The sequence below is a fragment of the Ursus maritimus genome, unplaced genomic scaffold (genome assembly GCF_017311325.1).
Source record: "Ursus maritimus isolate PB19 unplaced genomic scaffold, ASM1731132v1 scaffold_14, whole genome shotgun sequence".
Lineage (NCBI taxonomy): Eukaryota > Metazoa > Chordata > Mammalia > Carnivora > Ursidae > Ursus > Ursus maritimus.
Genome location: NW_024423786.1, coordinates 67,935,966 through 67,952,728, shown reverse-complemented (window position 1 = coordinate 67,952,728; position 16,763 = coordinate 67,935,966). Strand labels below are relative to the sequence as shown.

Sequence of the window (16,763 nt, the reverse complement as noted above, 5' to 3'; positions counted from 1 at the left end):
GTGTAGAGATTACTTAAAGATAAAATCTAGGGGCGCCTGGGTGGCTCAGTCAGTGAAGCGTCTGCCTTCGGCTCAGGTCAGGATTCCAGGGTCCTGGGACCCAGTACTGATTCTGGCTCCCTGCTCAGCAGGGAGCCTGCTTCTCCCTCTCCCCCTCTGCCTCCGTCCCCCTCCTCACACTTTCACTTGCAGGTTCTCTCTGTCTCATATAAATAAACAAATAATGTAAAAAAATAAAATAAAATAAGAATCCCCGGTGCTTACACAACAGGAACACGCCAGGGCTTTCACAAGGTTCAATTTCACCTCCCACCACTGCATCCAGGCACTAGCACTGCCACTACAGAGACCACATGCTCACGTATTTTACAATTCCTTGTTATACTTTCTCCTAGAGGATTTGAATGCAGCTTTGTTTTTTTTAAAGATTTATTTTAGAGAGCGAGAGCATGCGTACACATGCACAAGAGCTGGGGGTTGGGGGTGCGAGAGGGAGAGACAGAATCTCTAGCAGATTCCCCGCTAAGCGCGGAGCTGGACCCGAGGCTTGAGCTCATGACCCTGAGATCATGACCTGAGCTGAAATCAAGAGCTGGACGCTTAATCAATTGAGCCACCCAGGTGCCCCTGAATGTAACTTTTAAAATTACTTTGCTTGCCCTGAAAGCAAACTTCTCATACTCTCAGAAGACTCTGAGATATACTCTTCTCAAAACTCAACCCTTTCCTCTGTGCTCTATCAGCATTTCAAAACCCAAACTGAAACTATAGGCTAATAAATGATGAACATTCTTGCAGCTATCCTCAGCAAGGAAGGAGAGGAAGCGGAGCCGAACTGTCACAACAGTGTTCTGAGCCAAAGCCCCGAGACTGCTACTGATCCGCTCTGTGATCCCAAACAAGTTATAATTTCCCAGAACCTCAGCTGCTTCATTTGCAGAATAAAGAGGTAGTATCCACACAGGTTGCTAAGAAATCTCCATTACTTGGGGTCTGAGAAGGCTTGAGAGTAGGGTTCTGTGGGTATCCTCAGAATAATAATCTGGATTAGTCTGTGTCAGCTTAAAAAAATAATACTTTTCTTAAATACATATGATCCATAATCTTACCACCTGGATAATCTCTGCAGAAATCCCCCCAGATTAATTAATTAAATCAACAAGTAATTAAAGAATGCCTATCATGTGGCAGGCATAATTTTAGAATCAGGGAATACAATCCCTGCTCTCAGAGAGGTGATATTACACTCAAGGAAGAGAAATAGACTATCAACAAGTATGCAAATAAGTGAGTAAGATAATATCAGACGGTGGTAAGAAAATAAAGAAGTGGTATGTTAGTGGTACAGATGAGTTGAGTTCATGTAGGCTGGGAAGTCCTTTCTGAAGAGAGAATACTTGCCATGAGAAAGAGCTCATGAAAGACACGGCAGGGGGAACGGTACACTGAGAGGCCCTAACAGAGAAGGGACCTCAAAAAAAGAATAAAGGGGACTCCAGTTAGATCCTAGTCCATCAAGAGCAGAGTGGTTCAAGGCAAACTTGTAGAGGCAGGCAGGGAACATTCGTAGGTGACAGCAAAGAGGCGATCCAAAGGTTTGGGAGAAGAGATGGGTGGGTAATTAAGCAGTGAAGCATGAAGGGTAAGAAAATTCAAAAAGTAGAGGAAAAGGGTATAATGAAAAGTAGAAGGCATCTCCCTCTTCTCATCCTTACTATGTTACATGCTTTGGGTATCCTTTCAGGAAAAAAAAAAAAGAATATGAATATATATGTATATATTCATATTCATTCCTCTAAAAATATCACACATAAGATCACCTATGATGTATTGCAACCAAAAGGTTTAACTCAAATCAACACTTCACGTACAAATCCCAGTTTACAAGAAACACAGGTAAGAAAGGAATAAACTGAATAGTACAACCAGGAAAATCCAGGTTGGGCATTTTATAGAATAACTAGCATGACAGGCTTGCGAAGCCAGGGTCATAAAAGAGGGACTAAGCTAGATTAAAATAAACAGAGTACACCTTCTTACTTGTATCCTTAGCATATAGCATTGTCTCTGGCCTTCTGAGTAAATGAATCAGATCTGCTGGCTCCTGCATTAGGTCATTTACTTACCACAAAAATACATGACTTAAAGACATGGCTGGACAGCTAGAGGAAGCACGGGGATATATGGATGTATTTACTCAAACTGCAGAAATTACTATTAATTGCTTTATGTAGGCATGTCTCGGTTACATTAATAATGCAAGTAACCTGATGGATGAGCCTGCTGGTAGATGATGTAATCCTGCTGCCTCTACCTTCCAACACAACCCAAGTCTGACCGTTCTTCCACGACCTAAATCACAACCACCACCATCATCCTCTCCTTAGACCACAGCAAGAATGTTCTTTCCCTGCTTCTCCTCTTAAACCCCTACACTCTATTTTCCCAACAGTTGCCAAAGCCACACCTTTAAAACATGAATCACATCCTGGGAACCCCTGCTCCAACTTCCAACTTCCTACCATGGTCTGTGAGAAGCCCCCAACCTTACTCGCCTCCTCCGCTCATCCCTCTGCTCACTCTTCAGCCGCACTGGTCTTGCTGCTGCTTGATCATGCTGGGCTCTTAAGCTTCAGGGTTTGTCTTGTGCCTTCTGCCAAGAACCTCTTCCTGCAGATCTTGCCAGGCTTACTCCCCCATTTTGCTCAGGTCTCTACTAAAAATGCAACTTCCTCAGTGAGACCTTTCCTGACAACCATTTTCTTTTTTAAGTAGGCTTCACGCTCAGCATGGAGCCCAGTGAGGGGCTTGAACTCACAACCCTGAGGATCGAGACCTGAGCTGAGATCAAGAGTCAGATGCTTAATTGACTGAGCCACCCAGGCGCTCCTCCAGACAACCACTTTTATTTTTTTCTTTTACAGATTTTATGTGTTTGTTTATTTTAGGGAGCGAGAACGTGAGCAGGGGGAGGGGGAGAGGGGGAGAGAAAGAGAATCTCAAACAGACTCCATACTGAGTGCAGAGCCTGTTGTGGGGCTTGATCTCCCGACCCTGAGATCATGAACTGAGTCAAAATCAGGAGTCGGATACTCAACCAAACGAGCCCCCCAGGCACCCCTGACCACCACTTTTAAAACAGAGCTCCCCACTATTCTTATGTTTATATATATAAACACACACACACACAGTATTCTATTCACTCTTTCCTCCACTATAATGTGAGCTCCACAAGGGCTGGAAATTTCATTTTCTTCTCAGAATCTAGAACCGTGAATGCATAGGGCAGGCACTCATATTTTAGAATGAATGAATAAGTGAATAATATGAAGAGACTGAATAAACCGAAAGAGCAGAGATAGTGTTTGGCAAAAGTTTCTTGTATATCTTTAGCTACTAACTACATATCTTAATTCCTGTGTGTGTGTGTGTGTGTGTGTGTGTAAAAACCCCGCAAGCACCCAACACCTATACTCTAGAGCAGTAGCACTTCTTTATGAGATGTCAGAGGAATAAGACCAGCTTTTTAAAAAATTAATGAGCTCAGAGATTCTCTTAATACTGGAGATGCCATGACCCTCACGGACAGAAGCCACCTGAGGACGGTGTAGAGCCCTTCCTGGCCGCTACCCCACAGAGGCTGGCTAGCACTTCCTCTGCTCCAAGGCTACCCATAACCGCTTCCTCCTAGTCATGTTTTACCCAATAAAAGATGCTACTAGACTCTAAGTTTCTTAATGGCAGGATCTGTATCTTCTAACCCCCCCCAGTGGATAGGAGTGCACAGAGGCACTAAAACATTATTTACTGAATGAACTGTGTAGACTTCTTTCAGTCTTTAAACTTTTCCTGACCACATACTTCAGACTTCTTTGGTGAAAGAGGAAATAAAATCAATTATTTAAATAAACTAATAAGGTGAAATAGGTAACAGGCCCTTTTTTGGTCTAAATTATTTCAACAATTGTTCCATTTTTTGCTTACTCTGTCGATGTATATCTGATCCAAAAGTAGAATGCTCATAACATCAGGTGGTATGACTCATTACTCAAACAACAGTTGCATTAAAAAATAAACATAATATGGGGTGCCTGGCTGGCTCAGTCGGTAGAGGAGCACGCAACTCTTGATCTTGGGGTCATGAGTTTGAGCCTACGTAGAGTTTATGTAAAAAAATTTTTTAACAAATATACATAATAGGAATGCAGTCCTATTAAATTTAATAGGAAGATTAACAACAGCTCTTAATTTTAAACACACTTATCAAAATAGAACATTTTTTCTTTTTAAAAAGTTTTTAAAAAATTATTTATTTATTCTAGAGAGAGGGAGAGAGAGAGGGAGCACCCACGCACACAAGTCGGGGGGAGGGGCAGAAGGAGAGGGAGAAGCAGACTCCTTGCTGAGCAGGGAACCCGACGTGAGGCTTGATGCCAGGACCCTGAGATCATGACCTGAGCCAAAGGCAGATGCTTCACGGACTGAGCCATCCAGGCACCCCTGGAGCATTTTCTTCTTACAAAAGTTAGTATCTTTTACTTAAGACAATACTGTCAATTCAATCACATTGAAAAATTTCTAGATCCCAACTGAATGGATCCACATTGGTTTCCAAAATCTTCCTGTGTAGACCAACTGTTTGGAAGTTGAGATCAGTCACAAATAATGTTCTTGTTAAAAAAAAGACTTCTATGTTTAACTCTTGCAGTTGATGGAGCACTCTCCTGACAAAGGATCTGAATTTCAACCTATGAATATTTTCCACAAATATTTCATAATAACTTCTAGCAAATTAGAGGAAATTTAATGAACTGAAGGGTCTCACGACAAACATTAAGTCCAACCTGGACTGGGTATTCACCATCTTTAATAGAAAGGTGACATTCTTTCGCAAATATGTGCTTTCTGTAATGGTAAAGCAAGCTCACTCACTTTCATTCAGAGATGCAACTACATGTAGCCCTTGGGTTCAGCTGTGATATAAACACAAGTGAGAGATAAGACAGTTACTTCATAAAATAGATCTTCAGTGATCCTTCACTTACAGTCAATGACTGATGTGAGTGAAGGCTTAACACGGAGTATAAAAACACCACAAACCTTTTGATTTCTTTACATCAGGTTCAGGCTCAGATTCTCGAATGAATTGCCCCAAGTCACTTACTCTTCCGAATGTCATCTTCCTAAATAAGTACAAAAAGAAGAACATGATTTCTAACAATCAATTTTAAATTAAAGAAAGAAAAATACAAAAAAAAAAAAAAAAAGGAAAAAAGAATCCCATTCTTAAGCATCTCATCTAAAGCTAGAAATACAATTTATAGCTAGCTCATGTTATTCAAAGCAAGGCTTATTTCAAATAGAACTGTCCCCCAAAGAAAGCAAAATAATCTTTAATTCAGTGTAATTCCATTCAAATCCCAAAAAGGTTTATGAAACATGATGGGTGAAGAGATGGCTCACAATACTAAAATTTATACAGAGGAGGAAAGGTGTAAGAATAGCCGAGATAATTCTGTAAAAGAGATAAAAAGGTAGGAACCTGCCCTAGACCAAAATGTGTATTATAAAGTATGGTAATTATATATAGTTATACATGCTATAAAGCTATAACAATATAAAAATTAAAAGGCAAAGAACACAGTGAAAGATCTTATTTAACAGATCACATCAATAATGAATTTTAAAAAACATACAGAATCCCAACAAGTCACTAAGAAATCATCCAACAGAAAAACGTAAAAAGGAGACGAATAGTCAACTCATGGAAGAAAAACCTGTTAACCAACAAAATGCCAAAAGAAGTTGAATCTTGTGAGCAGGAGTCCAGGTGGTAAAAAAAAAAAAAAAAAAAAAAAAAAAAAAAAAAAAAATCAAACATCTGATGCTATTTAGCGTCAATAAAGATGTGGGGAAAATTAGTATCTTTGTTAATGAGGGTACGGATGCAAAATATATAGATACTTTCAAAGGTAAATTGGTAAGATCTATTGAAATTTAAAGTCTGCGACTTGGTGTAAGGAAGTAAATAAGAGGAAGTCTTTTGCTATTCTGTGTATAACTGCAAACAACTTAAATACTCAATATTTCATAATCTGTGAAAAACTGTAAACAACTTAAATACTCAATACCAAAGGGCCAAACAGTGGCCACACTTATGAGCTATAATTAATATTATATATAGAATACTGTAACACAGTTAAAATGAGGTAAATCTGTATAGACTAACAAAGAGAAATCTCCAAAACTCACTGTGAATGAAAGCACAAGATATTGAAGAGAGTGTGATATCAATTACATAAAAATAAGCAAACAAAAATACATACTATAATGTAACAGTGATTATCCTGAGTAGGAAGGGGAGAGAAAGCAGTGGTGTGTGACCAAAGGGGACATTAGCCTTATCTATCAATTTAACCTGTACAAGAGATTAATATATTTGTAATTAAAAGGTAGAAGAAGAAACTCTGTGATGCCTACGTATTATTTCGCTTTGGGCACAGTGGGTCTTATTTGAGGGCTACTGTTCATAGTAAGTCATCATTTCACATGTGGTTGCAATACACCAACGGATACAAATTTGTCTGCCTTCAGAAAAATTTCAGGAAGATGCCAAAACCAGAAAGCTAAAACAAACACTGAAAACTCTCTTTAAAGATGAAGAAAAGTCATTTTCCCTTTTCTGATCCATTTTATACATTATCTGTTAAAATATATTTATTTTACATACACAAAAAACTTAACAGAAGTAAAACATCTTGCAATTGACAGACTAAGTAAGGTTTTAAGTAAATGAACCAACAATTCCCTAATGAATATAGTCTTTGGTAATTAAATCATGTAGGCTTATTGTCCATCATTTCCTAAAAGAAGCGCTAAAGATTACAACACTGCCTCAGCGGAAGTGTGCTTTTTGAAGACAATGTAGTCAAAACAGCCCTTTATTTACTTTTCAGTGCTTTCCAGGATTCCTTGGTCTCCCAAGTATCACTGTTACTTTCTGACAAAATCAATTAAACATGTTGAAATCCCTTTTCATGGTGCTGCCAGGACTGGGGTTGGGGTAAGGTAATCAAGAATTTACACAGATTTATAGGCTCATCAAGCCATCTTTAGGGAAGAGGAAGCGATTTTATGATTTGATCTGTGGTAAAGGTTGGTTAAGTGGCATATGCTATGAACTGATGTCTTTTTGTTACAGGATAAAATAAACACCCAATTCCTAAATACAAAGAAATAATTTTATTCTGGTTTCAAGTATTAGCTATACAGTCCATAATAAATGATGCTGGCATCTTTGTACTTTGTTTTTATTTTTCGTTTTAAGATAGAGACTTTGAAATAGCTAACATGTGAACCAAATGAAATATGGGAAGAGATACAGCCTAACACGTATCATATAAACATGATACTCACCAGCCTTGTACAGTGCAGTGGAATGACGACGGTAATGGTATTTACAGAGGTTTACTAGATACCTGGCAAGGTTCTGAATGCTTTTTATGTACCTCTAAACAACCCAATGAAGTGGAGATGAAAAAACTAAGACACAGAGGTTAAGAAGTTTACCAGTAAGTGGCTAAGCCAAGATTAAAACCGAGGAAGTTGCTGCCTAGTCTCCACTCTTAACTGTGGTCTACTCTGTACTATATATAAAAGTGCTGGGTATAGAACAGTAGATTAGAAACAATTTTTAAATTTTAAGTTAAAAAATAAAAGATGCAAAATTCAACAGACTTATAAAAGTTCGAGACCCTAGTTGAGCTTACCCGGCGTATGTCCGCTGATACAGAGATTCTGGATCCAGACTCGCAGCATCCACAATTATCGCTTCGTCAAAATTTTTCAGAATTTTAACACTGGCTTTTTTCATACTGGACTACAACAGAAATTGTAAAATTAATAGTATGTTATTCGGGAATCAAACAGTGCCAGGTTTGGATTATGACAGATTTGTACAAAATCTTCAGTATTTGAAATACATGTAATTCTCACTCAAGCTCATCATTATAGAGATGCTGAACAGCAATGATTCTGAAATGTAGCCTCGAAATACAATCACAGGAGGAAAGCACAGTATTACAATGTATAACATATGCATTTAATGCCAAATCTGTTTGTTTTCTTAATGATCTAAGTTCCAACAAATGTGCTATCTTCACAGGCATTACATTCCCAAATGTACAAGACTCCCACCCACCCAGACATATATAGCTTAGCTAACTTTTACAAATAAACATAAATACTTTTGATTTTCAGTGAGGCTATGTTACAAAGGAGAAGCTAAAGAAAACTTTCTAAAATGACCAGCTAGATGAGTGCAGTAAGTTCCCCACCCAGCATGTCATCTCCCACTCCTCATCCCACAAAAAAAGCAAGTAAGAATTGGTATTTCTATGAAATACCAGAGCCATAGTTTTCCCAGATATTCCATCTCTAAAAATTCAATTACAGACACAGTTCCACAAAATGACTAATATACAAGATTATTCCTCATTGTGGCATTGTTTAAAATAACAAAAGATGGGAAAGTGCTTAATATCCATGACTAAGATATAGGTTAAATTAATAAAATAAAAATTGAACAGACACTTATAGAACATGCTCTACAGTGTGGGGGAGGGGTTCTTTTTATGTGCCAAGAAGGGTAAATTATTAAAAAGAAAGAGGCACCGGGGCGCCTGGGTGGCTCAGTTGGCTAAGCGTCTGCCTTTGGCTCAGATCGGGTCCTGCACTGGGTTCCCTGCTTAGCAGGGAAGTCTGCTTCTTCCTCTGCCTCTCCCCCCTGGCTTGTGCTCTCTCTCGCTCATTCTCTTTCTCTCAAATAAATCAAAATTAAAAAAAAAAAAAAGTATCCACAAGAAAACTATTAGAGTTAACAAATGAATTTCATAAAGTTCCAAGGTACAAGATCAACACAAAAGTTTATTTCAATGCATTACCAATGAAAAATAAGAAGATGAAATTAAGAAAATAATTCTATTTATAATAGCATCAAAAACAATAAAAAATTCAGGAAAAAAATGTCCCAAGAAGATACAAGACCTGTACACTGAGGCCCACAAAACCATGATGAAAGAAATTAAAGACAGCTTAAATAAATGGGATGACATCCCATGTTCATGGACTGGAAGAAGACTTAATATTGTTAAAATGGTAATACATCCCAAAGGAATCTACAGATTCAATGTAAACCCAATCCTAAATTTCATATGGAATTGCAAGGGACCCAGAATAGGCAAAAGAATCTTACAATTAAAAAAAATAAAGTTGAAGGACACATAGTTCCTGATTTCAAAACTTGCAAAGCCGTAGTAATCAAAACAATGTAGTACTGGCATAAGATACACGTAGATCAATGTAGTAGAACTGAGAGTCCAGAAATAAACCGGTATGTCTAAGGTCAAATGATTTTTGACAAAGATGCCAAGATCACTCAATGGTAAAAGAAGAGTTCTGTCAATAAAAGGTTCTGGGACAACTAGATATCCACATGCAAAAAAATAGTCGGCCCTTACCTCACACAACATGCAAAACTAACTCAAAATGGATCAAAGGCCTAAACTCTTAGAAGAAAATACAGGTAGGCATGGGGAGTGACTGCTTAATGTTCCATTTTCGAAGTTTCCATTTGGGGCGATGAAAAAGTCTGGAACCAGATAGTGGCAATGGCTGCACAACTCTGTGAATATACTAAATTCACTATTCAGTGAACATCACTGAATTAGACACTTAATAACATTTAACTTTCTGTTAGCTGAATTTTACCTCAATTTAAAAAAAACTGTTTTTCTATATGCTTACCTTTGAGTATAAGAAAAAAATTCCCTTTATTAATAGTATCAAAAAGAGTAAAATATTTAGAATAAACTTAAGAAATACAAAACTGATACTTGAAAACTACAATATGTAAGAAATTAAAGAAGATCTGAATACTTGAAAGGCATCCTATATCCTCTGTTCATGGATCAGAACATTTAATATTGTTAAGATGGCAATTCGTCCCAAATTGATCTATGGAAGCAATGCACTCCCTATCAGAATCCTGGCTGCTGTCTGCGTAGAAGTTGATAAACTGATCCTTGAATGCATCCGAAAACTCAAGGGACCTCAAATAGTCAAAACGATCTTGAAAAAGAAGAACTAAGTTGGAAGACTCTCCCTTCCTTCCTGATTTCAAAACCTGTTACCCAAGCAAAGGTAATTAAGACAGAGTTAAACAGTTATCATTTGAGCTAACAATTCTACTTCTAGATATATACATAAGAGAAATGAAAACCTATATTCACACAAAAACTTGGACAGCAGCATTATTCATAATAACCAAAAGAGAGAAATAACCCAAATGTCCATCAACTGAAGGATAAACGAAATGTGGCATGTGTGTAAAATGGAATATTATTTGGCCATAAAAGGAATAAAGTTCTGGGATGCGTGGGTGGCTCAGTCAGTTGAGCGTCAAGACTTTTGATTTTAGCTCACGTCATGATCCCGGGGTCTTGGGATCGGGCCCTGCGTCTGGCTCCTGGCTCTGCGGGGAGTCTGCTTTTCCCTCTCCCTCTCCCCTTGGCTCATGCTGTCTCTCTCTCTAATAAATGAATAACTTCTTTTTAAAAAAACCAACAACCAAAACAAACAAACAAAAGGAATACAGTTCTGATACATGCTAAGCATGGATGAACCTTGAAAACAGCACGCTAAGTGAAAGAAACCCGTCGCAAAAGACCCCACATCACATGGTTCCAATTATATGAAATGTCCAGAATAGGCAACTCTATACAGACAGAAAGTAGCTCAGTAGTAGCCTAGGGCTGGAGGAATTGGAGGACTTGGGGGGTATTACTTAAAGGACACAGGATTTCTTTCTTAGGTGAAAAACCAATTGGCTTTGATGACAGTTAAGCAACTCTATGAATATACTAAAACTACTAAATTATACAACATAAACAGGTGAATTGTATGGTATGTGAATTATCTCTCAATAAAGCTGTACAAAAAATGAAAGGAAGAAAAAAGAGTATATACAGAATGATTTCAATTATATAACTGAATAGGTAACACAAACCTATACACCATCAAAAGTTAGGATAGTAGCTTTCCTGGACAGTGACTAGAAGGGGGCACAAGAGGGTTTATGGACATACGGGTAATGTTATGTTTGTTTCTTGAGCTGGATGCTGGATACACGGATCAAATCTGTTTACGAAAATTCTTCAAGCTACATAGAGTTATGATATATTGAGTTTTCTGTATATATATATATTACACTTCAACCAAAAGTGTAAAAATATATTTTAAAGTCAGCACCTAGACCTCTGAAGTGCTTAAATAACAAAACATTCTAGCCTGTATCAGAACACAAAATGGCAACCACATTCAACGGATCACCTGCTACGCAACCTGAACAGGAGGAAAATGTGCTGCGGAGAGCCCTGTTGCTGGTAATAAATAGTACTGTTGTGTAAATTAAGAAACTTTATCCAAGGCCCTGTGTCAAAAAGTCTGCAGTGTTATTTATGTGTCAATGGTGTGATGAGAAACTAATTATGCTACATTATGGTGAAGAACACTAGACAGGGAATCTGTTTGGGCTCTACACCTACTGTGCGATTTTAATAAAATTAGTTAACTTTTTTTTTTTTTTAAAGATTTTATTTATTTATTTGACAGAGATAGAGACAGCCAGCGAGAGAGGGAACACAAGCAGGGGGAGTGGGAGAGGAAGAAGCAGGCTCATAGCGGAGGAGCCTGATGTGGGGCTCGATCCCATAACGCCCTGAGCCGAAGGCAGATGCTTAACTGCTGTGCCACCCAGGCGCCCCTAAAATTAGTTAACTTCTTAATACCTTCCTAGATCTCTCTTGGGGACAAACCATTTCACCCAATTGTGGGGAGAATCAGTTAAGGTTTGACGCATGAAAGCACTCTAAAAAAAACTCAAAAAGATTAAGGAAATATAGTGTCCCTGCAGTTCAAAATGGAACCAAAAGCTCTTCGGTGAAATACAATATTAAGAAAGGATGATTAAGAATTATACTAGGGGTCCCTGGATGGCACAGTTGGTTACCTCCGACTCTTGGTTTCAACTCAGGTCGAGATCTCAGGGAAGCGAGATCAAGCCTGCTCTGCTCCGTGTGGAGTCTGCTTGGGGTTCTCTCTCCCCCTCTCTCTGCCCCTCCCTCTCATGCTCACGAGGTCTCTCTCTAAAATAAGTAAATCTTAAAAAAAGAAAGAATTATTCTATAAAAAAGCATCCCAAATGTAGTTACTAAAATTTCCCAAATAACTGCACAAAGAGTTCTTTGGAGGCTAGAAATGTACGTCGTATTATCTGATTACTGAAGGCAACAGCTGGAGTCAGGCAGAAGAGTGGCCTGAATGAAACAGCACACCACCTTACGACATAATACACTGCTAATCACTGCAGATATTTGTGTTAAAACACAGAGTAAGTAGGCGAATTTTATTTTCTTCGTTTCTTCTAACAACAAAAACTTCCAAACAGAAGGGAAGGATGTGTACACCTTTCTCCCCATTGTCAGAGGCGAACTGATCGGTACCTGAGAAGCCGAGCTGTCGGAACCACCTGGGTGAGAGTCATCAGGAGGACCGAGGGAGCCGTGAGCCGTCAGTGACACATTTCCTCCCAGAAACTCATCTCCTCGAACCGAATGGATGAGATCATTCAAATACTTATAATAAAGATTGCTGGACAAGAAACCAGGCAAAAAGACCTGGAAGAGAGGACAAGCATTATTTTAGAGGTGAAATCAAATACAATTAAAATCTTCTTTGAAAGCAGAATTTTATGCACAATTCTACCAGCTAGCACAAGTGATTTTGCTTTTCCTTGTTATACTCCCAAGTATTATCCCTTCATGTACAGTTTACATTGTGACTAAAATTATGAGTACAATTTATAGGTGTGTCCCCTAGGAGCTTACCATAAACTATTACATAGACTTGATATTTAGATTTTTTAGTGACCAGAAAACATGCTGCAAGGGAATCTAATCTGAAACTAGATTTTTCTGGTTATAAATATTAAAGTCTTAGCGTATATATTGATTTTTTTTTTTTACTTCTGAACTGATTTCCTTAAGATAAATTACCAGGTATGTGATTATTGAGTTAAATGGGGTGAACATGTTAGCTTTGATATGGATAGCCAATTTACTCCTCAGAAGGATGTTGTCAATTTGTATCATTGGCAGTATATCAAGGTCTCTGTTTTGACATAGGCTTTCCAACACTGGATTGTGTTTTTCCAAATCATTGTTAAGTGAGTGCCTAATGATACATGGATGTTTTTATTTACCTTTAAAAATTATTAATGATGTGGAATAAGTTCCCATGTTTATTACTGGCATTTCCTATTACCAACTTTCCCTTCACAGCAGTTAGCATTATGACTGTAAACAGTCTGTGTTTAATGTGTGCCTTCTTTATAGACAGAGCTCCAGGAGGGCAGAAGCCACATTTCTTCTGTTGACCACCAAAACACCAATACCTGGCACAGAAATTCTCAAAGTACTGATGAACGAATCATCCGTGTCTTTTTCTCATCTATCTGACAGTATTAAAATTAGTGTAAGTTCTTTACATATACACATTGTATAAGAAATATTTAAACATTCTGTTTTTCTCTGTATTTTCATATTCTTTTTTATCCAGAAAGTTTACTTTCTTTATATGATACAGATTTGGAACTTTTCCTAATTTTAGATCAGGAAGATTTTAATCATGAGGAATTTTTTATCCCTGGGCAACAGCTGATTATCTATTCACCTTACCATGAGCTTTTTAATGATCTGATTTCTATATGTAACTCTTCCATGTTCCTGAAATTCAGTTTCTATGTGCGGTATTATTTAACAGTGCTTACTTAATCCTTTCCCACCTAGATACACATGACATATATAAGCATCATAACCTCATGGGCTTATCCTGGGCTCTGTGTAATTCCTGGTAAAATCCGCTCTAGTTCATTAGAAGAATAAGTCATTCACAGATTCTAACACCTTATTATTAATAAGCTATTAGTGATCCCCCGCAAGTTATGATACACAAAACTAGTGTTCTAACCCTGTTGACAGATACTGATGAAATATTTGGATCATTTTAAGCTAATTTTGTCCAATACTGCTATCTAACTATTTTTGAAAATTTAATAATAACAGTAGTAATAATAGCCATTAACATTTTTTAAATACTTACTATGTGCTGGACGCAATATTAATAGGAACTTTGTACATCTTACCTCATTTTTATCCTTAAAATAGCTTTTAGGTAAGTACCCATATTATCTCCATTTTAGAGATGTAGAAAATGGCATTAGAGAATTTCAATAACCGCCTGAGGTCACTCAGCCTATAAAGGCTAACTTAACACATACCAAGTCAGACTCAAAGCCTCTGCTCTTAATCACTACGCTCCACTGCTTCAATTTTCCATTTTTGTTACATTTGGTTTTTTTCCGTGTTATGTTTTCTGGGTTTCACCAGTAAAAACTTCTTGCAGTTTAATATTTTTGAAGTTCTTGGTTACCTTCTCCATGGTCGTCCAGGCCTGACGTAATGGAGTTGTGAAACAGTTAGGGAGTGGCCCACCTTCCCTGCAGATATTGGATTCAATTTCTAATCGTACAACATCATCAAATCCAAGAGGATGTGTGGCTTGGAGGGAGAAGTACCTATGGTACAAAGACAGCCAAAATCAAACCAAATTTCCTAGCTAGTATAAGCAACTTCTGGCACCTACTCTTCTACGAGGCTACTTGATTCAGCTTGCAGACCTAGGACTCGAGAGCTGGCTCCTAAGGGCCATGCTGCAACCTTCACTCCCACAGCCCCGAAGGTATCTGAGTCAACTTGCTACATTCCTATCTCCTTCCATCTTCCTTAGTCCTTAAGATTGCTGAGGGTCAGGCTACAAGTGAGACAAAGAAATCAATCAATCGCACGTATTTAATGGGCACCTATTCTCTGTTCAGCATTTGGGAGGCAGAAATGGACTTAAGAGAGGGCAAGACACAATTCTCTCCCCGGAAAGAGAGCAGAAAAGACCTCTGCATCGGACACGATGAGAACACACCACTGTAACTACGAGGTACAGGTACTATACATGCAGGAATTCAAACTACAACAGCGCCGAGGGTGAAGTACATGGATCTCATGTATTTGCACAGAATAACAGGACTTGGTGAAGACTGGGTGTGGAAAGGAAAAGGAGTAATCAATGCTACCTTAAAGATTTCTAACTTCATAAGATATAATGCAAAACTAGTGTTCTGGTAGGCTGATTATAAACTGGATACCAAAAAAAGGAGGATTAAAAGCAAAAAAAATATATGTATGTTTTCTTCCAAGCATTCTAGGGACTTCTAAATCTTGTCTATGATACAAATACAGAAAGACTAATTAGGTATGACTGTGATGATACATACATAACATACATAACATATAAAAACAAACAGGGATGCGGGGCCTGGGTGGCTCAGTCGATTGAGCATCTGACTTGATTTGGGCTCAGGTCATGATCTCAGGGTTGTGGGATGGAGCCCCGTGTCGGGCTCCACCCTCATTGGGGACTCTGCTTGAGATTCTCGATTCTCTCCTTCTCCCTCTACCCCTCCCCCATCACATGCTTGCTTGCTCTCTCTCTCCCCCAAATAAATAAATAAATCTTTAAAAAAAAAACCCAAAACTGGGATCGGCAAAGTCAAATTTGGCACAATGAACTTGACAAAATGACAGTGCCAGTGGGATGCCATACGGTGATCTTTATTTAAAAATGGCTCCCAATGTGAAAATGGGATCCAGTGGGCAAACAGGGTCTCCGCTCTGTGTGCCTACTGAGCTCCAGCCAGGACTTACTACTAGTGCCACTCTTCTGTTCCAGCGTAAAAAAAAAAAAAAAATTCTTTTTTTTTTTTGTTATTAGCCTTTTCTTAACAAATAGTCTCCCACCTTGTAACAAATAAGTTGGTAAATACTCCTCCATGATTTGAATTTTGGGGCACCCCAGACCGAATTTCTAAATGCAAACACGTGCTATTTCAACATCCACATAACAATGTTTCTTATATAATATTTCCCACAAATATAAATAAACACTGGGCAAACAATAATTGCATTCCAGATCAAGTTCTGTCACTAACTTGCCCTGTGACTTTGAGAAAAAGGGTCTTCGTTTTCTTATCTGCAAAATGGGAAAATCAGACTAGATCCCAAATCTGGCTATCCATCAGCAATCATCTGGGGTTATCTTCTAAAAATAAAAACTCCTGGGCCATACCTCAAACGTGCTGCATCAGAACCTCTTAGGGTGGAGAGCTGGAAACCTATTTTTAACAAGCTCCCCGCTGGTTCTTACGCAGACAGCCCAGCAGGAACCTGCACAGCAATGCTCAGGAACCACTGACCTAGATGTGCTCTGCTCTCCTGCAGCCCTAACATCCCACGGACTTTCCTCTACTGTCAAGTTATCCTCTCAGCGGTTGCTTGTGGATACAAATACATTACTTTTCTTTACAGAGTAAGAAAATTAAATGAAAACTAAGAGTACCACAGCTGGCCACAGGCTTATCACTCGACTGACCAAATGTTTTCAGTTCTGTTCAATGTAAGATTTTGCCATCCTCTCATTTTCAGTGAAGACCAACGAAAAACTATTATTCACTGAATAGTAACCTGGCTGTGCAGATCTGCACAATGTGATACACCCATACATAGGTATCTAAGACCCTTTACAATGTATTCCCT

The 16,763-nt window shown here is 38.4% G+C and overlaps 1 protein-coding gene across 1 annotated transcript in view; it reads right to left on the bottom strand.

Annotated features, from left to right (window-relative positions):
* The window catches only part of AKAP10 (A-kinase anchoring protein 10), a 75,796-nt gene that overhangs the window by 12,216 nt on the left and 46,817 nt on the right, over positions 1 to 16,763 (bottom strand). The window contains exons 9-12 of the mRNA XM_040630112.1: positions 14,548 to 14,692; positions 12,561 to 12,734; positions 7,770 to 7,879; positions 5,101 to 5,183 (exon numbers count right to left, since the gene is read on the bottom strand). Of these exons, the coding sequence (XP_040486046.1) occupies positions 5,101 to 5,183; positions 7,770 to 7,879; positions 12,561 to 12,734; positions 14,548 to 14,692 (512 nt within the window). The remainder of the gene's footprint in view (positions 1 to 5,100; positions 5,184 to 7,769; positions 7,880 to 12,560; positions 12,735 to 14,547; positions 14,693 to 16,763) is intronic.